This window comes from Macrotis lagotis, chromosome 5, assembly GCF_037893015.1.
Source record: "Macrotis lagotis isolate mMagLag1 chromosome 5, bilby.v1.9.chrom.fasta, whole genome shotgun sequence".
NCBI lineage: Eukaryota > Metazoa > Chordata > Mammalia > Peramelemorphia > Peramelidae > Macrotis > Macrotis lagotis.
The window spans coordinates 236,015,532-236,043,529 of record NC_133662.1 but is presented as its reverse complement, the minus strand read 5'-3'; the positions used below and the strand labels follow the sequence as shown (position 1 = coordinate 236,043,529).

Genomic DNA, 27,998 nt, shown 5'->3' with positions numbered 1-27,998 from the left:
GGGAGACTTCCAGCTTCATGGTCTTTCCCCAATTCTCTCTGCTCCATTGGGATGGGTTTGAATTTGAAGAACAGGGTCTTGGTTGACACATAAGGGATTAGAGATACATGAAGAGCAAGGTGTGTATACCCTCCTCCCTTCTGCTTTGGACCTGCCCATAGGAACAGTGTTGGGAAAGTCTTAAGGAGCCTGCTTGTGGGTGGTGATGAGGGTAATGAAATGAATCCCATGGGTTGGGCTCTAAACTGAAACCCAAAGGATTTTTCATTATTCTGGTCATGAAAATGCTTCTGGTATCCAGGATCAGATAACATGTTGCAGCTTGGTGAAGTAGATAGAAGAGTTGATGATGGAGTCAAAATAACCCAGGTCTAAATCCTGACTTAAACACTTATGATTTAATTTACTGCCTCAGAAATCCTGGACCATCTGAATCTGTTTCCTTATTGGTAAAATAAAGGTAATAATATCCCTTTTAGAAGGTAGATTTTTGGTTAGAGTCAAGTGAAATTAGGTACATAATGTACTTTACAAATTTTAAAACACTTCATTATTATTTTAATAATAATTCTTGTTCTCTCTACTCCATTTCGATCTTCCTAAGCTACAGAGTCTTAAACTAGGGCACACAGAATCTCCAGAGATGTGGGTCTGTCAACTTGGATGGGAAATAATTTCATCAATAATTGGTTTCCTTTGTGATCTTGTGTTTTCTTTTGGATGCTTGTGTTTAAAGATCTTATTCTGAGAATGGAACCATAGTCCTCACTGGGCAGGCAAAGGAATCCCTGTCCCAAGTTCCTAACTTAAAACAATAGAGGTTTCTGTTGATTTAAAAGACTTTGCCTAGCAGGTTGAGGAAGTTGGTGAATACCCCCATGATAATAGCCAACACTTGGGTAGGGTATTAAGGGTGGTATTGGACTTCATACCCTTTCTCTCATTTGAAAGCCACAAACCCAAACCTGGGATATTGTCGGATCATGGATCCAGATCCAAAATTCATCTGGCCCAACCTCCACATTTTAGAGATGAGGAAACTGAGACCCAGAAAGATTCAATTATTTGTTCAATTTAGTGACATAAGTAGTTTTTTTTTGGGGGGGGGCGAGATATGCAGTCTACAATCTCAGCAATACAGGGTGTAATAGATGGTCAAATATGAAGCCCATTGGCTGAATGTAGCCCACAAAACTTCCAAAAAACCAGATTAAAATATACTTGGGAAATGGTTAACACAATAAATGAAACTAGAATAAAACAGATATTGTCTAATTTGAAAATTGTTGTTTGGTCATTTTTTAGTTGCATCTGACTCTTTGTAACCCCTTTTGGGATTTTCTTGGCAAAGATAATCAAGTGATTTTGCCATTTTCTTTTTCAGCTCATTTGACAGATAAGGAAACCAAGGCAAACAGGGAAAAGTGACTTGCTCAGGGTCACAGCTATTAAATGTCTGAGTCAGGATTTGAACTCAGTCTTCTTGACTCCCAATCTTCAGGGCTCTATCCCTTGAACTTTTGTCCCCTCAAGAACAATAACATACCTCATGGTCCAGCTGCCTTTAGCTATATCAAGATGATTTGTTGGAGACTGAGAGAAAATGAAACCTTTGCATCTCTCTCTAGAGATCAAACTTTCTCCAGTAGTGACCCAAGCTTGTTCCTTCTTACAGACTTCTTTCTAGATCTTGTCTTTCTATTTCTTGTCTTTTACTACCAAAGTTTTCATAGCAGTGTTTGCTGGTAGATAATAATGTTTGTCCTTCATTTCCAAAGAAGACCACGACATCAGGGAGATGATACCAATGTAAGCACATGAATGGGATTTGAGTGTGTGTGTGTGGGGGGGGTTGTCCTAAGTCACCAGCCTCACTTTCTCCTCCAGAACCATCTAGATCCAGTGGCCAGATAGGAATCAAGATGACTGAAGATGGCCTTGGATGTGAGGCAATCAGGGTTAGCTGACTTGCCCAAGGTCACACAGCTAGTAAGAGTTAAATGTCTGAGGTCAGATTTGAACTCTTGTCCTCCTCTTTCCAAGGCCAGTGCTCCATCCACTGTACCACTAAGCTGGATGTTCCTGAGCAAATTCATTTGATTTGAATCTAGGCTGTCTGTTTTAATTTCAGACCACTTCCTCTTATTTAGTCTTGCTATTTTTTATAATAATTTTAGTTTTAAGGTCACATCTTCCCAGTTCCCTCATCCTAATCCTTCATAGACTTTCAGAGAGTCATTGAGTTAACCACTTTAGCCCTCAGCCTTCCCATCTCCAGGCTAAAAAACCTAAAGCCTTTCATTTTTCCCCAGAGGATCAATTTTCCTTGCTGCTCTCCACAGGTCATTCAGGATTCCCATCCATGAACATTTTTCTCCTTAGGCCATCCTGATGATCCAGTTTTGAAATATAATTTGGCCCTTCATATTTTGCTTTGCTGCCCAAGACAGTTTCCCAAGAGAGCAAGGCATGCTGGGAAGTAAGCCATACTCTCTGGAAAACCTTGAGATGAGATGATGGCTGGGTTTATTTGGCAACAGGGGACATGGCAGAGATGCTGCAGAGCACCTTGTTTAGGCTGCTGGTCCCTGGGCAAGTCCCTCTTTGTGCTTCAGTTTCCTCATCTGTAAAATGAGGGGGTTGGAAGTGATGACTTCCAAGATCCCTTTCAACTCTAAATCTATGATCCCATGAAGTCTTTACTAAGCCCCCTTTGTGGGCCTCTAACCTCATCCCAGGAGTTTTTGCTTCAGTCTTGGGAATTTATCATGATTCCTTCTGTCAACCCAGCTTACTTCCCAGCATGCCCTGCTCTCTTGGGGAGCTGCTGCGGGGAGCAAAGCTCACAGCCGACTTTTCTAATCAGTCTGGCGTCAGTTTGGAGCCTGTTCACTTTTACTCTCTAAACACAAGATCCAGGAATGAATCCAGGAGCCTGCAGAACTGGGGTAAGGCTCCCCTCCTCTGGCTCTGTCTTAGCCCCATGGCCCAAGAGGGCAACTTCACTTTTCCTCTCCCCCACTCCCACCAAGGGCTTTGATGAGGGGACTTGTTCAGGGAGCTTTGCAGAGGTGAGCACCTTTTGTGGGAGACTGTGGTTGGGGCTGCTGCTAGTGAAGGCTGGGGAGGGCTCCTCCTCCTCCTGCCTCCCTGAGGGGGAGGGGGAGCTTGGCTGCTTGGTTGGATTGCTCCGACCCTTCCTTGCCTGGCACCATCGGAATAACTCACATTCCGATCCCACAGTGGCTCTTAAAGAACCAATCTGCCAAAGGAACTTCTGGGAGAGGCCAGAAGCTTCCCTGGAGAAGGCCAGGGATGGGTGGGGGCTTCTGGGAGAGGCCCCTCCTGGCTGGGATTTGATTGAGATGTTAGACATTCCAGGCTGTGGGGTCTGAAGTGGTCTGGACACTGCTGCCCCCCACTTCTACCATTTTTCCTGAGGCTCCCTGAGTCTTGTGGGTGTTCTGAAAAGATAGAAGCTTGGGGATATTGTAATTTTGCTTTAAAAAAATTCCAAAGTGGGAAGGGGGTGGGGAGAGAGAGAGAGAGAACACAGAGGAACAGAGAAAGAAAGAGTGAGAGAGATAGAAAGAGTAAGGGAAAGAAATGAAGGACAGATAGTGGGAGGAGAGAGAGAAACACACACCCAGAAACAGAGAAACAGAGGCAAAGAGGCAGAGACAGAAAAAAGTAGAGGAACAGAGAAATAGAGGGAAAGAGACAGACAAAGAGAAGGGGAGAGATAGAATCAGACAGAAAGAAAGGAAGAGAAGACAAAAAAGACAAGACAGAGACAGTGGAGGGGGGGGGGAAGAGAGAAAGGAAGAGGAGAGAATGGGAGAGAGAAAGACAAGACAGAGAACAGAGAGACAAAGAGAAAGATGAGGAGGGAGAGAGACAGACAGAAATAGAGAGGAGAGAGTGGGAAGAGAATCACACAGAGAAAGAAATAGAGACAAAGAGAAAGAGACAGAGAGACAGTGGAGAGAAAGAGACAGAGAAAGATAGGGAGGGAGAGAGGGAGAAAGACAAAGATAGAAATAGAAGGAGGGAGGAGAGAGAAACAGAAATAGAGACAAAGAGAAACAGAGGCAAAGTCAGAGAGTGAGAGACAGAAATGGAGACAGAGTGGAGAGAGATAGAGGCCGAGAGAAGAGAGAATCGGAGACAGAAAGAGAAAGGAAGAGAAAGATGAAAGGAAAGATAGGCAGAGAGAGAGAGAGACAAAGACAGAGTGGGGGGAGAGAAACACAGAAACAGAAGTAGAGAGAAAGAGAGACAGACACACACACAGAGAGAGAGAGAGAGAGAACACACTATAGACCACACTGGCTAGTTGGTCTGCTCTTTCTCTTTGCCATGGGGAACCCTCCTCCCCCACAGGATGAGGCATTTTGAGACTTAGGGCTATTACTTTCCTGGATGTTGGAGACTGACAGATTTATCTGAAGTGTGGGGGGTGGGTGGGAATTGGCAGCAGCTGGCCCACCCAGAGCAGAGCACAGAAAGTTGAGTACAGTTATGGAAGGGTTACTTTCAGTTATTCACAAGAGCTAGAAGAATCTTTCAAATAGGAACATGAGGATTAGAACATTTAGACCCTCCTGGAGCCAGAAAGACAAGAGTTTGAATCTCACAGTAGCTATGCCATCCTGGACAAATCACTTGACTACTTTGTGCCTTCATTCCTGATCTGAAAAATGGGGATAATAAATAACACCTCACAGAGTTATAGTAAAAATCAAATAAGATCACATCAATAAAATGCTTTGTAAATCTTAAAGTGTCATATTAATGGTAGCTATTATTAGTTGAAACTTTTTGATTTACAGAGGAACAAACAGACCCAGACAGGGCAGTGGCTTGCACAAAGTAACAAACTGAGAATGAAAAAGCACTAGGGAAGGATGAAATTTTAATCCTGTCAAGACCCAGAGATTGAGTTTGAATTCCTGGCTGGAAGCAATATCTGTTGCCCCTTTTTCTCCTGAGTCTCTTCAGCATCTGGTTTTGTGTTTTGCCTTTGCTCATGGACAAATATATGTTCCTTTAGTGTGGGGAAACATGTCTATAAGTTTTGACTTTTTCTCCTATTCTTAGGGTATCAAGCAAGACCAGAAAAAGACCAATCACTTAGGGTATCAGAGGCCTCTCATCAGTATTCCTAACAGTGTGGATTTCATTTCCTTTCTCTTCTTTTTTTCCCCCTTCTACTTCTGCCTTCTCACATTTTTCTTCTCTTATTCTGCTTTCCATGAGGATCCTATAATCATCAAGGATCATAGAATATTAGAGTTGGAAGGAACCAGAAGGAATAATGTCAGAATTAGAAGAGATCTCAGAACTTAGAATGTGAAAACTGCAGGAATCCTTACAACATTTTTTACAACATGCTGAAAATGAAAGAGACCATAGAACATAAAAGTTTTAAAACATAGTGTCAAAACTGGAAGAGAAGGGGCGGCTAGGTGGCGTAGTGGATAAAGCACCAGCCCTGGAGTCAGGAGTACCTGGGTTCAAATCCGGTCTCAGAAATTTAATAATTACCTAGTTATGTGGCCTTGGGCAAGCCACTTCACTCCATTTGCCTTGCAAAAACCTAAAAAAAAAACTGGCAGAGACCTTAGAACAAAGCAAGTCAGAGATGGAAAGGACTAGATTGTTAGAATTGGAAGAAATTGGAAAAGGAATGAGCACTTATTGTATCTTTATTGAATTATATCTTTATGACAATCTGGAAGGTTAGATTCTATTCTTATTCCCATTTTATACTTGAAGACTGAGGTAGATAGAGGTTTAGCGACTTTGGCAAAGGTCAGAGGTTAGATTTTATCTTCCATCTTCCTGATGAATCTATCCACTGTCCTATCTAACTGCCTAAGAATGAAAGATGTTAATAGTGAAAGATATCCTAGAAGACAGATGGTCAGAAGAGACCTAGATCAGAGGATGTCAGACCTAGAAGGTTTAAAATATTGGAGCAGAGAGGGCAGAGCTAGAAGAGCCCTTGAAACAGAGAACATCAGCTTGAAAGGATCTTAGAACAGTCTTACCACTGGAGAAAACATTAGAACATGGAATGACAAAGTTGGAAAAGATCTTAGAACACAGAATGTCAGAGATGGAAGGTGCCTTAGAGTATAGGCTATAAGTATATCATCCTGGTCAGAGTACAGATTGTTCACTGCTCAGTTCTGGACACTATTTTTAGGAAGGACATTGGTATTCTGGAGGATGGTGAATAGAGGGATAAATGCCCTCAAGTATGCCATACAAAGAGTTGGAGGAGTCACTAATGTTTTTTGTTTGATTTTTTTCCTTTCATGTGCTCCAATTGTTTAATATATATTGTTCAGTTGTATCTGATTCTTTGTAACCCCTCTTGGGGTTTTCTTGGTAAAGATACTGGATTATTATTTCTTTCTCCAACTCATTTGATACATGAGGCAAACAGGGTTGAGTGACTTGCCCAGAGTCACACAGCTAGTAGGTGTCTGAGGCCAGATTGGAACTCCAAAGATAAGTCTTTCCTGACTCCAGTCCTTATCACTGTGGTGCCACCTAGCTGCCCTTAGTATGTTTTAATTTAACACAGATCCTCTGCAGAAATGCTAGAAAAACCTGCCTTTGGACCTTTTTTAAAAATCTTCTTTGAACACCACTGGAACACGAGAGAGCAATCTGAAATCCTTGTTTGTAAAGACTCATTGATCACTTGAAAGAATAGACCTTAGAGGTCATCTAGTCCTAATTTGCCGATGAGAAAACTGAGGTCCAAGGAAGTTGTGATTTGTCCAAGGTCACACAGATACAAGAACCAGAGGGGATCTGAACCCTGGTCCAATGATTCCAGAGTTGGTATTTTTCTACTGTACTAGGCTTCTTGGCGTGTTCTTGCATATATATATATATATATATATATATATATATATATATATATATATATATGCATGCATTGCAATATAAGCATTGCAAGACTGACCAAACCCTTTGACTTACTGATTCATCCTCAAAGTTCTCAGACTGAAAGATTACCTCAGAGGTCATCTAGGCCAACCTTCTCATTTTACAAAAAAAAAAAAGAAAACTGAGGTCCAGTGGCGATGAATAACCAACAACTAAAAATGTAAACTCAAGTCCTGTGACTCCCACTGCAGTGATTTCCATGACTTTGGCACTGAAACTAGAAATTATTACCACTCTGAGTGGCAATTTCCCAGATGATATTTTTATTTTTTTAAATTATTTTTATTTTTATTTTGCAAGGCAATAGGGTTAAGTGACTTGCTCACAGTCACTCTGCTGGGTAATTATTAAGTATCTGAGGCTGAATTTGACTCCAGAGCTGGTGCTCAATCCATTACCCCACCTCGTTGTCCCGTCCCCCCCCTTTTGTGTACCTTTAAAGTGATTTTTTTTCTAGACTCCTGGAGAGTAGGAGGAGGTGAGATCTGAGAAGCAGAATTCACTTCAGTGGAAACATTTCAGCTCTGGGTAACACATCCTTTCCCACATTTTCATTCAGAGCAGTGTTGCTACAAATAAAATTTCCATTCCAAGTATGAGGAGGCAACCTAATTTAAGGAGTGAAGGACACTGGTTAATAAAGGGGAAAAAAACAACAGATTTTGACCCTGATTTATAATAAACCCTGTTTTCCCAGACTCTAAGGTTTTTCTGGAGGTCTTTAGGTTGATGGAACTAAACCCAGCCTGGAAAGGGGTAAGATGACAATATGTGGCATCCCCTATGATGCCATATCATCTGGAAAATATGACTAGCTATCACATTCTTTTCTAGAGCCGGATACATTGTATGTTCTTGAAAACATGTTTTGAAACCTTTTTTTTTAAATTACCTTTTGTTCTTATATCCTTCTCTATAAGAATGTAGCTTTTCCCTCCCATTCCTTCCTCCCTCCCATTCCTTCATACCTCACCCTGTAACATTACAAAAAAAACCGTGAAAAATAAAAGCATTTCTATAGAACGAACCCCAAACTGGGCAGCTGTCTCTGATAATCTATAGATCAGTACACTTTCATTTTTTTTTAATGAAGGGAAGGAAGTGAATTTCTTTTCAACTCCTCCCAGGACCAAGCTCAGTAGTTGTAATTATAAGATGCTAAGTTTCAAGTAATTTTGTTCTTTTGATCATTGGATATTTTATTTCTCTGGTTATACTTTCTTTACTCTGTGTAAGTTCCTACAAGTTTCCCCATGCTTCTCTGAAGTTTTCATTTCCATTGCTTTATACGATGCCATGATAATTGTCCTTCATTTTTGAAGAAGACTATGACATTAGGGACATGATATCATGATGTGCACATGAATTGAATCTGAGTAAAGGGAGTGTTGTACTAAGTCTCCAAACTCACTTTCTCCTCCAGAGCCATCTGGGTGCAGAGTCAGTGGCCAGATGTGAATTAGGAAGACTAGAGATAGCCCTGGATGTAAGGCAATCAAGGTTAAGTGACTTGCCCAAGGTCATGTAGCTAGTAAGTGTCTGAGGCTGGATTTGAACTCAGGTCCCCCTACTTCAGGACTGGCACTCTATCACTGTGCAGTCTAGCTACCCAAGGATGCCATAATACAGCATAGAAAGGACTGCTAAAAAGAAGTCTATATAGAAACATTTTTTATATATGCCCATTTGTCTTTAATAGTAGTCATCTCTAGAGTGGGGGAGGGAAGAAAAAAGAAGAAAAATGATCATTTTATTATGTATTTAAAAAGATGTGCAAGTTGTACAAAATAGATTTGCAGTTTCATGTGGAATTATTTTTTTATCATACTATGATATAGAAATGCTTATTTTATTCCACAAATTGAAAAATAAAAGTAATTACTAGTATTTAGATATTTATTAAAGTCACAAAATATTTTACACTCCCTATTTCATTTGATTCCCGCAACAACCCTGGAAGGTAGTTACTATTATTATCCCCATTTTCTAGATGAGGAAACCAAGGCACAGGGAGATTAAGTGACTTGTCCAGAGTCACACAGCTAGTAAATATATGTAAGGCTTGATTTGAACTTGGGTCTTCCTGATTCCAGGGTTGTACTTTATCTTTTGAACCACCATTTCCTTCGCTATTTCATAGTCAATGGGCTTATTCCTTGTATTCTCTCCTTTTCACTTAACTTTGGATTTAATATCTGTGCTTTGACTTTTTATTTGCTGTTATTTGATTTCAGAAATCTAACATGTTTTAGAGGAATTCCAGTATGTAACTGGTCTAGGACGTGCGACTTACAAGCATGGAAACTGTTGTGATTGTCGCCATTGGTGTGCTGGCCACCATTTTTTTGGCCTCATTTGTGGCCTTGGTGGTGGTTTGCAGACAGCGCTACTGTCGGCCCCGTGACCTGCTCCAGCATTATGACTCCAAGTGAGTGCCCTAAAGGGAGGAGAGAAGGATCGGAGATGAAGAGTTGAAAAATACCTCAGAAATCATCCAGTTCAATCATGTCATTTTACAGATGAGGAAACTAATCTTAGAGATTTAGTGAGTGGCTCAAGGGCATACAAGCTAGGCTATCTCTTGGTTCCTGGAAGAAGGAATATACACTCAAGAAACATCATGTTGCATCTATCCAGCCCAGAATTACACATTTCAAAGTATTATAAAAATATGTTTTCTGGCATATGATTCATGATGATAATCTACACCGATAAAGGATATATTCTGAGTCAGAGGATCTGGATTCAAATCAATTTGGCCATTTCCTACCTGTGTGACTCTAGGCAAGTCATGTATGAAAATTGAACTAGGTGGCCTCTGAGTTTTCTTCTAGCTGTTTATCTTATGGTTTGATTCACTTTCTGGGCCCCAGTTTCCTCATCTGTAAAATAAAGGGGTTGGAATAGGTGATTATTGAAGTTCTGGATCCAGAACCTATATTCTTTCCTTTTTCCTTTAGCTATCCAAGATTTTCCTACAAGATCAAAAACCAAAGTGAATCCAGTTTTTATCCAAACTTACGGGAAATTGAAAGTTGACTGTGGGATGGAGATAGGCAAAGGATGGCAAAGTTCTATTGCATCCTATTGGAACAAAACCCACTCTAATAGAAATATTTGTTAGACAAAAAGATGTTGGAACTTTGGTTAATGGACCAACTGAAGCAAGAACTACCCAGGACAACAGATTCCCAATGCCTTACTTTATACAAGTAAAGAACTCATGAAAAAGCACATGTCAACTGACTTACATGATCAAATTAGTGACTTACTATCTTTATTTCTGAAGATTTCCCAAATCCCAGTGGTGCCTATTCTCTCAATTCTAAATTCCATTCATTGGATCAGTCCCCAGGGGAATGTTGGAGTAGATTGTTACAACTTCAGTGTGAGATTTGCACCTTGTAACTCAGCAAAGGTGATTAAATAAATCAGAACTTGGTTTATTATTTTTCAGATTGTTTAGACTTAAGAAAGTAATGGAGAAAATGTTAATAATGCAGATTAAATTGTAAAATGTAACATGTATACATTTTTTCTCCTAGAAAACCAGTTGTTAAACATTCATCAGCACACCTGCCAACCCCCATTCTCCCAGCCTCTTGTATTATTGGTTCCTAATTTATAATTTAGCTATCTCTTCACAATCTCCAATTGGGGTTTTCTTGGCAAGGATGTGGTTCATTATTTTCTTTTCCAGCTCACTTGACAACTGAGGAAACTGAGGCAAACAAGGTTAAATAACTTGCCCAGGGTCACACAGCCAGTAAATATCTGAAGTTGGATTTGAAATCAGGAAGATGAGACTTGACTCCCCACCCAGTGCTCTATGCACTATGGTGCCATCTAGCTGCCTCCCAATTTATAAACAAACAAATGAATAAACAAAATGTATTATGGGAATCCATTTAAGAAATATTTATCACAGGAGTTCAGAGCTGGAACTAGAAAGGATCCCAGAAGTCAGCTACTCTCAACTCTCATTTTACAGATGAGGAAACTGAGGCCCAGGGAGAAATAACTTCCCTAAGGTTTAAACAGTTTGTGTCAGAGGCAGAGTTTGAACGCAGATCCTGAGTTTATATATAGGCAGAGAATATTTATGTCAAACACTAATTTATTTTTCTGAATGTGGATTGTCCCTTGGGCTTCAATGTAAATGAAATTTGCCTTATGTAGCTACTCACAACAGGAAACATAAGATTTCTAGGTTGAGGTAGAGAGGGACTAGCACAAAATGGGGTAAGTGTTTAAGAAGACAATTTTGAGGTCAGAATTAGGTGAATGTGAAAGTGGATTTAGGGGATTCAAAGAGGGCCTAGGAAAGAGAGAAGAGAAAGGGGAAGGGGGAGAAGGTGGGCAGAGAGGCCGTCGGAGTAGCATTTGATGGTGGTGTACAACTACTTGATCTGCTTTGGGGATTGTGAAGATTTTTGAATTAACTGTGGGTTTATGAGTTTCAGGTTTATCTGTCTGTCTGTCTGTCTGTCTCTCTCTCTCTCTCTCTCTCATTGCTATCCAGAAGGGGAGTTCCCTGTAAAGTGTGAGGCCTACTCTCAGTGGGATAACCAGATCTAGGACTTAAGGCCTTAGCTTTCTGTCTTTCTTACCTGTTTCCTTTATTCTTTCTCTGGCAGGTGGTCAGCACAAACCCTCTGCAAGTCATTTAACTATGCCCTTTCCTCATAGACCAATCGTGGATCTAATTGGTGCTATGGAGACCCAGTCCGAACCTTCTGAGTTAGAACTGGACGACGTTGTCATCACCAACCCCCACATTGAGGCCATTCTGGAGAATGAAGATTGGATTGAGGATGCTTCGTAAGATGACTTTTTCTACTAGGTTCTGCAGAGGTTAACCTCCCTGCCCCCTGGGGTGGGCTCCTGCAACTCCAGGCTTCTGCTTTCTCATTTATAAAATGAGGTGATCGGATTTGATGTTTTCAAAGATAATACCCAGCTCCAAATCCGATAAACTTTTCATCCACCAGGGAACACCACTATTTGATCAGCAACCCATCACTTTGTGATAGGTCTTTGTTAGAGGACTTAGAATCAGGTGTTCCTGGTTCTAATCCAAGCTTTAACAAGTTCTAGTTCTGGGCTCCTGGGACAGGGACTTCAATTAATCAAGCCTTACTTTCTTTTTTGTATATTCCCCAAATGAAAGCAATATTTTACATACTACCTATTTGATAGAATTATATGGAAAATACTTCATAAACCTTAAAGTCCCATAGGAATGGTATTCAAGCGAGTTCTGCTCTTGAAGTCAGATACCTGGGTTCAAGTCCCATCTCTAACACTCACCAGCTGTGTGACTTTGGGCAAGTCATTTAACCTCTATTTGCCTCAGTTTCCTTATCTGAAAATAAGAACAACTACAGCCTTGGCCTCCCAGGGTTCCTAGGAAGATCAAATAAGATAATCCTAAAGTACTTAGCATAGTAACTGTCACATAGAAAGCACTATATAAACATTAGGAATGATGATGATGTTAAAAGGGAAGAGACTTTATAAACTCAGAGGAGAGAACACGGATTTCTGGGAGGTATTATGTTGGGGAGGCATGGGAGGAGCTTCCACAGATAAGACCACTTGACCTTAGTCAATTAATTTATTCCATTTTGAATATAAGTGACTATTGCTGATAAGGGCAGTGAGGGGTACAGAGGAGAGTGCCAGGCCCAGATTCAGGAAGACTCATCTTCCTGAGTTCAAATCTCACTTCAGACATTTATTAGCTTCATGGTCCTGAGCAAAGCATTTAACTCTGCTTTAGTTTCTTCATGTATAAAATGAACTGGAAAAAGAAATGGCAAACCACGCCAGGATCTTTGCTAAGACCACCCCAAGTGGAGTCACTAAGAATCAGACACAACTGAAAAATGACTAAATAACAGCAATAAATAGCTAGGGGAAATCTGGCTGAAAACCCCATCCATGGGTCAGAGGCAGAGGAGGTAGGGACGCCTGGAGGGAGGGAGAAGGGAAGATGGCTTCTCTCTTAGTTACTGACAAGCTCTTTTTCCTCCCCCAGGGGTCTCGTATCTCATTGCATTGCTATTCTGAAGGTAATCATTATTCATTAGCCCATCTTGACCACAAAGACCACACATCATCCATGGAGTATAGTATTGCCTTTCTCAAAGGAATGCTTTGGAATTTGGGGAATGGCTCTGCAGGATTGAGCTATACTTGACTGGAATTGATAGAAGTGATCCCAGGTCTGTCTTCTACCCACCATAATTCTTTATGCCACCCATTTGCCCTTATAAATTAAAAAGAAAGATCTGCTCTCTTCTAAACCTCTGAGCTATAGCATGGCAGAGTAATTCTGGATACAACAGACCTGGTTTAAATCCCCCCTCTGGCAATGATCACTTGTGTGACCTTGAGCAAGTCACTTTACCTCTCTGGACCTCAGTTTCCTCACCCATAAAAAGACAGTTGGATTAGATAGACGCTGAGAGCTCTTCCAACTCTAAATCTATGATCCCTGCTCTGTCACCATCTGCCTGTCTATCCTTGTGGAAATCAATTAACCTCTCTGGGTCTGTTTTCTCATCTGCAAAAGGAGTATATTAGATTAGAAGATGGTTTTTCTACTGAGAGAACAAAGATCCTATTGTTTTTGCCAGTCCTTCCTATCTCTGGGATGGGGCATGGGGTGGGGGATTTGGGTATGGACTTGGCTCTTGGGTCTTGTTGATAAGGTAATAGAATGTTTATGTTGGGGTCTTGAGGGAATATAAGGTGGGGTTGGGAGTTAGGGAAGCTTTTGCTGAAGGTAAAAGTGTGGAGGAAAGATAAGGGTGAGGACTTTTTGGCTAAGCTCTAACTCTAAGGAGAAACTCAATCATATGATCTTTCTCAGTGTTTTTATTCCAGATTAGAGTTCTTTGGTCCAAAATTCCAACCCTGATCTCTGACTCTCAACCCCACCCTGTCTCACTTTGCATTTGATTCTTTCTGTTCCCCAGTAACATGCTCATTCTAACATTATGGCAAGCCTGAGGAATGTATAATGAACCAAGAAACCTAGTTAGGGGTTAGAGGGCTAGCCTGGGTCTTGATTTATATCTTCAAAGGAAGACAGAGATCATTGAGATGGAGAAATCATTGTCATTTCATAACCTCCTGCCTTCCTTCTCCATCAGATCTGCCATACGCTGACAGAAAAACTTGTTGCCATGACGATGGGCTCAGGGGCAAAGATGAAGACTTCTGCCAGTGTCAGTGACATCATTGTAGTAGCCAAGCGAATCAGTCCCAGGTAAGAAAGAAATAGGCTTTGGCTGTGTGTGTGTGTGTGTGTGTGTGTGTGTGTGTGTGTGTGCGTGCACGCGCACGTGCACGCACACGCAAGTAAGAGGAATAAGGGAAGTCCTATGTGGAAGGTGGGAGAATCTGGGTGGTAAAAAGGGGAGGGATGAGACATTCAGCTCTTAGGCACTCACACTAATGGAGGCATATTTTGGCAAGGAGGATACCCTTGTTCTTTTTTCTCCTTCCCCCAAATAAAAATCAATAACAATAGATTAGCCACAATTCTTTGTTACCTTTATGACTGTATCCCATGCTACAGTAGTAAAAGCATCAGTCTAGTGACCAGGGTTTCAGCCCTGTTTCAGTGGCAGCAAGGTGGTGCAGTGGATAGAGCCCTGAATTTTGGAGTCAGGAAGCTCTAAGTTCAAATTCAGCTTCAGGCACTTATTAGTTAGGTGACCCTGGGCATACCACTTCTTTGCCTGTCTCAGTGTCTTCATCTGTAAATAATAGCATCAACTCTTAAGGTTGTTGTAGGGAATCAAATAGGATAATATTTGTAGCATGGTTTGCAAATCTTTGAGGACTATATAAACGGCTGTTGTCATTTAAAATAATATATACAATATGCCATTATACATTATGTTAAATATACTATAATCTATTATATAATATATTGTGATATTATATTTGATATATATATAGATACCAAACAATATTATATTTGTATTGTAGAATGTACAAATTATATTTTGATGTTTACAATGCATAGAACACATATAAATATTTATTCACGATGTATGTATCACATATATGTGAGTGTGCTTATATACAGTTTAATATATGTATATATCAAATAAATATAAGCATGTATTCATTTAATATTACATGACAATGATGATAATTCTGATACTATATATAAGCTGTGTGACTATGGGTAAGTTACTTAACTTCTCTGAAATGAAATCAAAACACTTGGTCTGATTATATCAAAAGAATGTTATAAGGAAGGTGCTTTGTAAACCTTAAAACACTGGTTGCTAAGATTTTAAGACTTTTCTCCCCCCCTTTGAAAAAATAAATATTTTTCTTTATGTCCTCATATTTGGCCCTATCAGTTGATGCTCCCTAAGTTCTCATCAATGCCTTAGAAGCAGTTTCAGAGAGAAATGTCCTCTGTAGCTGTTCTGGCTGATTCATAGACTTGTGATTAAATTCAACTTTTGGTTAAATTTTTTTATGATGGACATTGTGTTGGGGTGGATGGAACAATGGATTTGGATTCAGGTGGGCATGGTTTCTAATTCCGCCTTTCCCTCTTAGTAGCTGTGTAACCTCAGATGAGTTATTCAACCTTTCTGAGTCCCATTTCCTCATTTCTGTAATGGGTCCTCTAATACCTGAAATAAGTATCTCGCACAGTTGTTGTGAAACTCTAATGAGCTAGATTAATTTGATTTACATACATGATCTCATCTGATATCCACAATCACCCTGTGACATAGGTCCTATTATCCCTATTATACAGATGAAGAAATTGAGTTTGAGAAAGGATTTTTCTTACTACTTCTATGATCTTGATCTGGGCCTTCTCTGACACCCAGTTTCAATTCTGTGAAATGGAGATCATTAGGTGGGAAGGGGTTAGATTAGATTGGGTTAGCAATCAGAGTTTCACAATCCTCCCAGGGATCCATGGATAGATTTTCGGGGATCCTTGAAATTGACTGGGAAATTTTGCATCACTGTTTTGACAATCCACTAATGGAAATTTGGCCTCTCCTTCAATTATGAATTTTTAAAATCCCCATCCATTATTTCAAATAGGGATGTATGAGTTCCACCTAAGTGATTGACAAAAGCTCCAGGACATAAAAATATTAGAATATCTGGTATTAGAGATACTTGAAGGTCTCTCCCATCTTAAACTTCATGATCTTAAGTGATTATGCACTTCTCCCTCCCCTTTTCTCCTGTATATATTCCATATGAACTCTCTTTGTTCCTCTCTGTCCCAACTTTCAAGGTTAGAAAAATGAATGGATAGGAAAAGGTCCAATACCAGATACTGAGACATCTGCTCTAGCTCTACGTTTGTTAACCTATGGGGTGACTTGACCTCCCTGAGCCTCAGTTTCCTCACCAGTTCAATAAGGGAATTGAATCACTTGTGGGTTTTCTTCCCTCTGAATCTATGATCTCTTCTGCCTGCTTTAAGCATCATAGAACCAGAGCTGGAAGGTCATCTACTCTAATTCTTTCATCTTCCAGTGGAGGAAATAGAGGCAAGGAGAAGTTAAGTAAGTCCTGCCAAGAGATGGGCATTTGAACCTAGATTCTCAGATTATGGATCAACTTCCCATGATACTATGCCAACTCCCTGCCCATTGCCTCAGTGGGGGTGGGGAAGGAAGAGTAGAGTCTGAATGCAACAGGAATTCCATAGATCTGGTGCCAATTTGATCTCAGTTACCAGCAATGCCCCTGATTAGCACCTGATAATTTGATGAAAAATGAAACCTGCTTCGTCCATGAAGCCTGTGGTGGCACTGCCACCTAGCGGTCATTTTGTGGATGTGCTTGAGTCATGAAATGCCTCATCCTGTTCTGTTTTGGTGGTGGAGCATGAACTTGGGTGTAAGAAAGCCCCGGTGGGAAACCAAGGCAGACCAATAACTGTTTGGCACTCAAAGTCCCTTCTACTTTAGTACCTGTCTCAAACTCTACTACAAGAGAGCGCAACTCCGATAGACTGGCCAGGTTGGCAAATCTATGCTTCCCCAAAAAGCTATTTTATGGAGAAGCCACATAGCACAAGTGTTCACATGGGGTCAGAAAGATGAAACAAGGTTACTCTCAAGATCTCTTTTGAGGAATTGATTTGCACAGGGAGACATTGGCACAGGACAACCCAGTGTGGAGAAAAGTGCTATGAGCAAAGCAGGATTGAAATAGCTCAAAAGAAATGCAAGGTGTGCAAATTTAGAGAATCTACCCCAAATGCTCACATGGCTTATTTGTGTCTAATCTGTACTAGGGCATTCCTAGCTCTTATTGGTCTGACCAGTCACAATCGGACACACTGTAACTTAACTCTAACATAGTGATGTCATTTTGGTCGTCTTTGATAATGAAGGACAATGACCAACCAGTCTTTCCAGTCTATTTACATCTAACTCCCCAACATGTATCCTTTCCAGTGACATAGGCCTCATGGTAGTTCCACAGACAAGATCCTCTATCTCTCAGCTCTGGGATTCTTGCTGGCCATCCCCTTGCCAAGAATGCTTTTTCCCTCCTCTCTGATGACTAACCTCCCTGATCTCCTTTAAATCCAGACTTAAAATCTCAGCTTCTGCAGGAAGCTTTTAAGCCCAACTCTTCTTAATCCCAGTGCCTTATATCTATTAATTATTATTTTTTGTAATATATGTCAAAATTTTCTTTATAAAATTTTCAATACTTTTTATAGATTACATTTTATTTCTAAGCTGTTTCTTTCCCTTTTTCCCAATCCTATCCTGGAGAAGGCCAACATTTGATACAAATACATCTATGTGTGAGTACACACATAGATGAAATTAAGTAATATATATATATATATATATATATATAAAATTTAGTATATCCATTCTTTTTCCAGAGGTCGGTAGCATCTTCCTTCAGAGAGCCTTTGTAGTTAATTTGAATTTGTTAATTATTTCCTATTTGTCCCGTCTATAGTTGTAAGCTCCTGGAGGGTAGAGTTTATCTTCTGCTTCTTTTTGTATCCCCAGCCTGGTACATGGTTGGTGATTAATCAATGCTTCTTGATTGATTGAATCTTTCAGAGTTGCCTGATCACTGAAAAGTTAAGTCATTTGCCCAAGGCTCATACCACCAATATGACTCAAGGGATGACTCCGACTCAAATATTGCCGGCTTTGAGACCGTCTCTCTAACCAAAGCTTCCAACCTCTTTGCTTTCTGCTTTGCCAGAGATAGAAAAACCCCAGTTCCTGGGAAAGATGCAGAATGCTGTATTTCGGTACTCTGTGTGAGCGCCAGAATTTCATTTAATCTTCTTGCCCTAGAGAGATTAGATAATACAGTTGAGAGACTGTTGAATTCACTGTCCAGGAAGACTGACTAAATCAAGATGACCAATTTTCTAGTAGTCCTTAACATTGACTGAGATTAGTCTCATGGGGGGAATATCAAAGGATTTGCCAGCCTGACTGCCTTGAAGGGGCTTGAGGAGGGTCAGTGACCATAGAGATGGTAAATAAGGGCCTAGAGACTGTAAGGAAGCAAGGGAAGAAATAGAGATTTTCCCTTTTGGTGTTGTCCCTAGCTCATGGGTTTCACCTTGCCCCCTAACTCCAAAGTGAAGACAAAGTCAACCATGGGATTCCAAACTGGAAGGAAAGTAGTAACTTGATATAGTCCAATCCCATCCTTGTCCTTTCACCTCTGACCTTGGAGACTCAGCTTTGCATGGTCTGCTCACTTATTTCTTTTCTTTCTATTTTTTTTTCTTTTTGGCTTTTGCAAGGCAATAGGGTTAAGTGACTTAGCCAAGGTCACACAGCTAGTAAGTATCAAGTGTCTGAGCCTAGATTTGAACTCAGGTCTTCTTGACTCTAGGGCTGGGATGCTATCCACTTTGCCACATAGCTGCCCTCTCACCTCTTAGTGACACTTCTCAGGGATAGACGATTCCCCACCCCAATCTACTTAAGCAGGCCAGGCAAGTTTCTCCAATACCATTACATTTGGCAGATAACACTAGGCACTGACATTTGCGTGTATAGAGTGTTTTAAGGTTTGCCAAGCATTTTACAATATTATCTCATTTCCCCCACACACACAACAATAACCCTAGAAATTAAATGCTATTATTATTCTCAATTTTATGGATGAGGAAAGGAGACAGGCAGAAGTTAAGTGACTTGGGCAGGAAAGTAAGTGTGGATGAGGATGAATTTGAATTCTTTTCTCAACTCAAGGTCCAGTTTTTTATCCATTGCACTGCCTTGGAATTTACTGTTAGGTTAGCTGACTGATGAAGATGAGTAATTCTAGGAATACATAGCATATTTGGAGATGACTTAGGGGATAAAGCTGGGATTGAGTTAATGAAGATTTCAGAAGTTGGCTTCTGCTCTCTCGATCTCCTTTCATCCTCTCAAAAACAGTAGAGGACACAATGGGATGTCCCCTGCTTTCATTCATATACTTACAGCTCTAGAATTGAAAGGCACCTCAGAGACCATCTAGTCCAACTGCCTTCATTTTACAAATGGGGAAACCGAGGCACATAGCAATAGAGTAACTTGCCCCAGGTCACAGAGACTATTAAGCATCAGGGCAAGGATTTGAAATGACACCCTCTGACTCTCCTCTTCACCAGTCCCTTTCCCTTTCTTCTTGTTGCTCAGTTCCTCATTCCTCAGCCTCTCTTCTTTCTTTTTTTTTTAAGGTTAAGTGACTTGCCCAAGGCCACACAGCTAGGTAATTATTAAGTGTCTGAGATCGGATTTGAACTCAGGTACTCCTGACTCCAGCACCATTGCTCTATCCACTGTACCACCTAGCCACCCCCAAATCCTCTCTTATTTCTATTCTTGTCCACTTACTCCAGGAATTGTATTTATCTTTTGTTAGATGGAGCAAAGTGGAGTCAGATTTGATGGCCCACAGAGAAAGCAAGGAGCTGACTAGCTTCACATCTAATTTTCTCAGAGGATGGTCCCAGCAGGCTGGTTTGAAGGCTCAGTGCTTTCTTACTCACCATTCAATAGCTCCTGGAAAACATTTGAATGGAATTCTTCCTCAAACATTTCTTGGAAATCAAACAATCAATCTTTCCTCCCTCCTGTCTGAGTTGACATCAAGGTGATTGTGGAGCAGAGTTTGGAGTTAAAGCAGGCCTCAAAGTCAACACGGACAACGTTCATTTATTGAACCTATTTCATTTTTAAATTGAACCCACCATCTGAACCCAAAGAATCATCAAGTGATATGAACTAGGATTTAACTTGCATTACACTCTGGTGCAGTGAAAAAAGAAACGCCCATTGAATCAGAGAATGTGCATCTAAATCCCCTTCTCTGATGTTGACCACTTGTGTGAAATCACTGAACCTCTCCTGGGGCCTTGGTTTCCCCAAATGTATAATAAGGGTATGTTTAACCTAAAGGAGTTCCAAGGTCCCTGCCAGCTCTAGATTGATTGTTTTTTGTTGTTCAATCCTCTCTAACTCCTCATAACCCCATGAATCCTTCTACTCTCCACTCTCACCTGAAGCCTGTCTATTGTTGCTTTCTTTACACTATCTATCCATCTCATTCTCTACTGTCCCCTTTTCCTTTTGCCTTCAAGGTAAATCCTATGATTCTAGAATCTGGGCTTTCATCAGCTTTTCATCATCTCCATTATTGCGGAATGCAGCTTCTCTTTGCTTAAGAGTTAATGTGGCCCCAGACTCCTGACTTTATAGATCCTTGATTTAGAGCTGGAAAGGACTTTCAAACTCATCCAGTCCACCCCTCCTCTTCATTTGACATTTGAGTAAGCGAAGACCCAGAGAGGAGAAGTGGCTGGCCATTCAGATTCATGGGCTTATATATTTAGAACTTGGAAGTAGCCTCAGAGGTAATCAAGTGCAATCTCTCACTTACCAAGGATATATAGGAAGTAATTAGTGGAACTGGGATCCTAGATTTATAGTTGGCAGGACCCTGAGAAGCTGTTTAGTCTGCCTCTTTATTCCCATATTTTACATGTAAGGAAACAAGCCCAGAGCAATGGAAAAATTGACCAGAAATTGCGTAACCATCAAATAATGGAATCAGGATTTGAACTCACGACCTTTGACTCCAAATCTGGTGCTCTTTTCAACATACTGCTTTCTCTCCAGCTTTAAATTTGTTGGACAAGCTCCTGGTGATGAGCCCTCCTCAAGTCTTTTGGGCTGGTTGTGGACAACCAGCACACGATCCAAGGATCACTGGCCTGTACCCAAAGCTCTTTGGCAGAATAGGACCAATCAGAACTGGCACAGCTTCAGAGCAGAAGACTAGGCTGGTCAGGGTACTAATGGGGAGGTGTACAAGTAAGATATCAATGGGTCAGTAGGAAGTTCAAACCAAAGCAAAACCAGGACACTAAAATAGTATTTGAACTGAACCGTACTACCTTTACAGTAGTAGCCCCTGATCCTGTGGATAAGCCTCCAGTGGATCCCCCAAAGATATATCTAAAATTAACAATATGATGAAAAAGGAGTTGACTTTAGATTCAGAAGTCTTGAATTCAAATTCTGGCTTTTTGATTTTTTTTTATTACTTCCATTATCTAGGCTCAGTCATCTTATTTCTCTGGACTTGTTTCTCCTTGTGGCTAATGAGAGAATTGAAGTTGGTGACCTCTAAGTTTCCTTCTATTTCTTTATGTGATTAAGCGCAACGTTGTAGGAGCATAGATTTATAACAGAAGGGACCCTGGAAGCCACTCAGAAAATGATCTCTAAGTCAAAGAGTAGCTGAATCCCAAGAGCTAAAATATAAGAGAGTAAAGTAACAATGAATTGGAAAAAATCAGAGGACTCAGTTCAAATTCTTCCTCTGAGGCAGGACCCTTTATTTTCATGGGTCAACTATCCTCTTGTTTTATAAATGAAGAAACTCAGGCTCTGAGAGGTTGTTTTGCCCAGGATCTCTCATGTAATAAGTATCGGGGTGAGGTTCAGCATAATTTTGTGAATGGTTGGAGTAATCAAGGGGGTTTCCACACTGGGAGCTCTTTTTGCTGCTAACATCCCAAGTCTGGGTCACCTCCCCTTCTTACACCCTGAAAAGAAATGGAAGTGCAGGGTAATGCCATAGGGCCATCAGTTAGGAGCAGGAAAAGATCCAGACGCCCTCTAGGTTAACCTCATTGTATGGATTAGAAAATTGAAGCATAAGTGGTAAAGTGACTTTTCCAGAGTCACACAGTCAGTGAGGGTGAGTGCTAGGACTCGAACTCGGGGATTTCTGCTGCCAAACCCAATGCTCTTCCCTTTGGATAATCCTGTATCAGCAATGGGTTAAAGGCTTGGGGGGGATAGAATGACTGTCACCATGAAAGCTGCCATTTATACTATGTTTCTTATAAACACGATCTCATTTCATCTTCATAATAACCTTGGGATATTGTGGTTATTATTATTGTCTACATTTTGCAAATAAACCTCCTCTCAAATGACTTTGTATGTTTCTTTAATAATAATCTCTCTCTCTCTCTCTCTCTCTCTCTCTCTCTCTGTCTATCTATCTATCTATCTATCTATCTGTGTTAGTGTCCATGCTGTTATCCACAACAGATTGTAAGCTCCTTGAGGGCAAGACACTGTTGGTTTTTTGTCTTTGTAGCCCTTTTGTTTTGCGTATTACCTGACTCATATCCAGGACTTGATGAATGCTTGTTGATTGAATTTCAAAGTTAATAGAATGTTTTTAAAATGTTTTCTCTCCATAGAGTGGATGATGTTGTGAGATCAATGTACCCTCCGCTGGACCCTAAGCTTCTGGATGCTCGGTGAGGGAACACATCATGACTTTTGCCCATTTACCAAAGATGGAGGGAGGTGAAGTAAACATTCAGGCAGTTGGGAAGTGAGTGAATCAACTACCCTGTAACACAGACACTGACTGGTCAGTTATCTAGTAACCTCTGTTCTTCCTAGGTTTAAGCCCCTCCATGGGAGGTAGTCATGTTCTTAGTCTTGAGTCAGGAGGGAGCTCCTTCAAGCAATGTGCCAGCAACAGGAATGACATCTTGTGATATTCCTAAGGCCACTCCAGCTCTTTCTAGATTCCATGGGACTATAGGTGTTTTTTTGGAATTTGGGGTAGCATTTATTAAACTTGAGGTTCTTGCATATTCCAAACCTATTGGGGCTAACCAATATCTCTTGTACTGACTTAGGGGTGAAATAATTCCATTCTAGGTTCCTTGGCAGTAGAAAGAGCCAGTCTGAGATTTAAATATCTAAAAATAAAATCAAGCCAGATCATGTCCTTATCCCTATCCCAACTATCCAATCTATTATCAACCCAGGACTTAACCTGGCACAAAGGAAGCACTTAATAAATGATTATTGATTGATTGATTGAACTTCATTGGCCATTCCACAAAGACTCACCTTCCTTGATTCTGGCCCCTGATACCTGACAATTTTTGGCATATAATCATAGGATGATCATAGGCTTAACAGTTGGGAAGGACCTCAGAGGGCATCAAGTTCAATGAGGGCTCAGAGAGGTTGACTTGCCCAAGGTCACACAGGCAGTAAGTCAAACTCAGACCTGAAAACTCCAAATTTTGCCCTCATTTCATAGTATCACACTTTCTCCCTTTGGGATTGGGACAAGAGTTTGACCAGGTCAACAATGAATGGTGGTAGCAACTGTGTCTTCCATATTTATCCCTCCCCATAACTACCGTTGTTGTTCTTCAGTCATCTCAGTTGTGTCTGACTCTTCCTGACTCCATTTGAGGTTCTCTTGGCAGAGATACTGGAGTGGTTTCCAATTTCCTTCTCTGGCTCATTTTACATATGAGGAAACTGAGGCAAACAGAGTTAAGTGATTTGCCCAGAGTCATACAATTTGTAGGTGTCTAAGATCAGTTTTGAACTCATGAAGATGAGTTTTTGTGACTCCAATTCTGGCACTCTGTACTTTATCACCTAACTATGCATTCTAAGCCCCAAAGTTAGACACTGCCTCCTTCTGGCATCCTGTGGACTTCACTTATGGCAGAAGCACCACCAGCTAACTCCAGGTCAAGTCATGGCTAGCTTGCATCCTTCTGTAACATCTATAAATTTATTTTAAACTGCTAAATCCTATTTTTCCCCCATTGACTTATCATGACCTCTTCAGAGATGCTTCATTTTCATTTTTTGATGGATCTTTAGGATACAGTGCAGAGGAACTGGGTTCAAATTCCACTTATTAATTGTGGAAAAGTCAAGAGAGCTAGCCAAGTGGTATCATGGATTTGAGTATTGAATTGGAATCAGAAAGACACAGATTAAAATCCTCCCTCAGACATTTACTAATCATGTAACCCTGGGCAATCACTTTACTATTACCTGCCTCAGTTTCCTCATCTATAAAATGAGAATAACAATAAATAATACTTATCTGCCGGGATTATTGTGAGAACTCAACAAGTTAACATCTGCATTTTACTTTGCAACCCTTAAGTCTCAATATAAATGATAACTAATCATTTTAATGACAACAATAATAATCTCATTCTCTTATTGGTTTTCCCCAGCACAACAGCCCTCCTTCTGTCTGTCAGTCACCTGGTGCTGGTGACCAGGAATGCCTGCCACCTGACTGGGGGTCTGGATTGGATTGACCAGTCCCTGTCAGCAGCTGAGGAGCACATGGAAGTTCTGCGGGAAGCAGCTTTGGCCTCTGAGCCAGAAAGGGGTCTTCCAGGTGCTGAGGGCTTCCTACAGGAGCAATCTGCCATCTAGCTGTGGCTGACTGCCCACAAGAGGGCAGGCCTCTGGCACGCCAGTGAATTTTCAATCTTTTTTTTAAAATTTTTTTCAGTAGGATTAGTTGATTTTCTCAGCTTGCGTGGTAGCTATTTGTGCATAGATGAGTAGGGCAGCGTGACCCACTGATTCTCGGCTACAGTGTACATTTGTGGTCAGTGGCAATGTGTTAAAGAGATTTCAGTGTCTGACTTTGGCCAACTCAGAAAATGATCATTTTTCTCTTGGGCCCCATCATTTGTTTGTTTCTTGTTTGTTTTTTGTTCTTGAAAAGGGCTATATGGTATCAGGAAGGTGATGTCATGACTTGCAAGTGAATTGGAACATTGGATACTCTGCTACCGTCTGAATCATCATACCTAGGCAATGGGCTGGTGGTCTGCACCATGAGCTTTTGCCTAAGTTCAGTTAACTGAGTTACATGAATTATAACATAAAATTCTGCAATTATGAAATGAGGAGTTTGGAAAATAACAAAAGAATAAGTTGTTAGGAGGTGTGTCTCTGTGTGTGTGTGTGTGTGTGTGTGTGTGTGTGTGTGCGCGCGCGCGGGAGGGGTACTTCTCAGTAGAGGACTCAATTAAAATTGGAAGACCTTGGTGTCTCAAGGACATATAATGGAGAATCAGTCATAAAAAATGGTTAGAGTTGGCTTTGGAACCAGGAAGAGCTGGGTTCAAGTCCCACCTCTGACATTCTGTGGTATAGTGACTCTGGGCAAGTCACTTAGCATCTCATCATCCTTGGCAATTCTCCAGTACCAAAACTTTCAAAACAATTTCTTTTTTTTAGGTTTTGGCAAGGCAATGGGGTTAAGTGGCTTGCCCAAGGCCACACAGCTAGGTAATTATTAAGTGTCTGAGGCTGGATTTAATCTCAGGTACTCCTGACTCCAGGACCAGTGCTCTATCCATCACCTAGTCCTCCCCAAAACAATTTCAAACCTGGTTTGAGGAGGGAATTTTTTCACAGTGAATTCCCTATTCCACCAAAAGAAGGAAGGGACAAAGTTTTTATTACACACCTAACTGTGCCAGTGCTATGCCAATGAAATCATAGACTTGTTAAAAGTTAAAAAAACTTTATTCAAAACCACTAAAGCAATAATTGATCAAGATAGGTAAGTAATTGGGAATCATGTGCATGACACACCTTTGTCTGCTGTTTGCTTTCCCCAGTCACTCTGAACACATGTCTGAAAACTGAGCTTCTGAAGACTTTCTCCCTGCTCAGAAATCCAGGTGAAGGTATAGAAGGCAGACTCAAATTATCTTGCTGGTCCTCAGTTTCTTTCTCTATAATCTGAAAGAAATTGGACTGGATGGCTTTTAAGGATCTTTCCAGTTCAAAATCTATTATCCAGGAAGTCATTTGGCCTCCTTGGACCTCAGTTTTCCCATCTGTAAGGTGGGAAGGTTGGACTATTTATTTCTAGATTTATAATCTCAGCAATCATTTAGCCTTCCCAAGCCTCAGTTTCTTTCTCTGTAAGTGGAAAGGGCTAGATCAGAAAGCCTGTGAGGTCGTTTCCAGTTTTAAATCTGAGATGCTGTTCTAAAGCAATTGATAGAATTCAGGAACATTCAGGAACATTCCTGAGATCTGTTTGGCAAATGACAAAGGATCAGTTGGTATGAGGGGTGGAGGGGGGTTCTTCATTGAAACTGGAAGACCTTGATGTCTTGGTATTTTTGCCATTTTATGAGAGAACCACATTTCTATTTCTGCTGTTTTTTACTGTGGAGGGGAAAAGAAGACTTTTCTTTTACCCCCCCCCCCCACTTACTGGTTGAGGGATGGAAACTAGTCCTAAAAAACTCTGCTGTTTATAATGTGGAAGTTGGAATCTATCTCCTTAATGTCTTGATCATAGGTTGAGTTCAGAACTGATCCTGAGAGATAAAGGCAATTTTGGAACCTTTTTCAAAGTATACAAAGGCTACAGTGTCCTGGTGTTCCAATTGGGAAGTTGTATTTTCAAATGATAGAAATTTAGAGGCTGGACCATTGTTGAGGCTGACTGGGGTGGTGGGGGAGAAAGGGAGGGTCCCTTATGGTCATCCATGAAATGCAAACAAGCAGTTACCCAGATTCTTATTGGGGAGCCAGGGGTCAAGGAAAGAAGACTGGATTTCCTTACACACAGAAACTCAAATAAGACTTATTAGTTTGAGTTCCAAAGATCCTCACTTCAGAGACATCTCTTTTTGACTTTCTGAAACTTAAGATAGGTGGGATAAGCTTGTGGTGATAGGGCCAGTCAATCCTGGGAAACTGCAGTGTTAGATGGATGGTGGCCCTTTTCTCTTACTTCTCATTTAGGTTCTTAGATCACTCTTCTTTTGTTTGAGCCCCCTGCCAAAAAAGTACTCTCAGGAAAGCATCTAAAACTCACTGTAGCTAGAGTGTAAATGATTGCTATGAGATGATCCAAGGACTTCACATTTTCATTTTAAAAGAGATCAGATCCGTAAACTAAAAAAAAATGAAGGCATGACATCAAATTTCACATCTTTAGTCAATTAATGAGAGAACTTATATGTATGGGGGTGGTTTCCAGTAAATCACACTACACCACAGAAGTATCATACCTATGGATGGCATCTTCAAGTAGGGTTCTGGGTGCCAACACAACCAAACCTAGATTGACTCATACCTGGGAAGGACCCTTGTTTCTCCAGATATAATGAATCTCCATGTCCAAATTTTGCTCCTTGATGCTGAATAGTTTTGCTTTCATTTTATATGTTGAATATGTAGCAATCATTCAATAAAATGAATACTTGTGAATGAAAGATGAGGACTAAAGTCTGCCATTTCTTCAATGGAGTCCCTTTGGGAACTGGATTCAGAAGATCCCTTCCTGCAGCTGTGATACAATTACCTGTGAAAAAACCAACTTCCTTTGGAGTCAACTCCCCTTCTTGGGAGGTCTATATTTGTCAACTCAAGGGAGGTGGAAGGAAAGGTTTTATGCTAGGTTGCCACTAGGAGACCTGGGTTCTGTCTTGGTTTTGCCATTAATCTGAGGTTTGACCTTATGTGGAACATTTTATCCCCCCAGGCTTCATTTTCTTTTTCTGTATGAAGTCTGGACCAGTAAGTCCTCAGCATTATTTCCAGTTCTAACTTTTTTTGGGGGGGGGTATTTATTGGGTGATACATTGGAATCAGAGAATCTGAATTCACAGGCTACAGTTGTCACTTATTTATCTAATA

At 40.7% G+C, this 27,998-nt stretch overlaps 1 protein-coding gene across 2 annotated transcripts; it reads left to right on the top strand.

The window, feature by feature from the left end:
• On the top strand, window positions 1-27,568 carry TMEM98 (transmembrane protein 98). Of its 2 annotated transcripts, none has more exons than XM_074188953.1 (7): window positions 1-119; window positions 9,201-9,394; window positions 11,656-11,787; window positions 13,007-13,040; window positions 14,127-14,242; window positions 22,739-22,798; window positions 24,548-27,568. In XM_074188953.1, exons 2-7 carry the CDS (start codon window positions 9,264-9,266, stop codon window positions 24,753-24,755), a joined length of 681 nt encoding a protein of 226 aa, XP_074045054.1. In that variant the 5' UTR covers window positions 1-119; window positions 9,201-9,263; the 3' UTR covers window positions 24,756-27,568. The 2 variants fall into 2 exon arrangements, with proteins under 2 accessions (XP_074045054.1, XP_074045053.1); XM_074188952.1 differs by lacking the exon at window positions 1-119 and adding an exon at window positions 2,808-2,948.
• The last annotated feature ends 430 nt before the right edge of the window (window positions 27,569-27,998 follow it).

Bases quoted from the DNA above. Each gene is read 5' to 3' on its own strand.
- TMEM98 (XM_074188953.1), top strand. From the start codon at position 9,264: ATGGAAACTGTTGTGATTGTCGCCATTGGTGTGCTGGCCACCATTTTT. The intron at 9,395-11,655 runs GTGAGTGCCCTA...CTTTCCTCATAG, and splicing joins CTCCAGCATTATGACTCCAA to ACCAATCGTGGATCTAATTG. The intron at 22,799-24,547 runs GTGAGGGAACAC...GGTTTTCCCCAG, and splicing joins CCTAAGCTTCTGGATGCTCG to CACAACAGCCCTCCTTCTGT.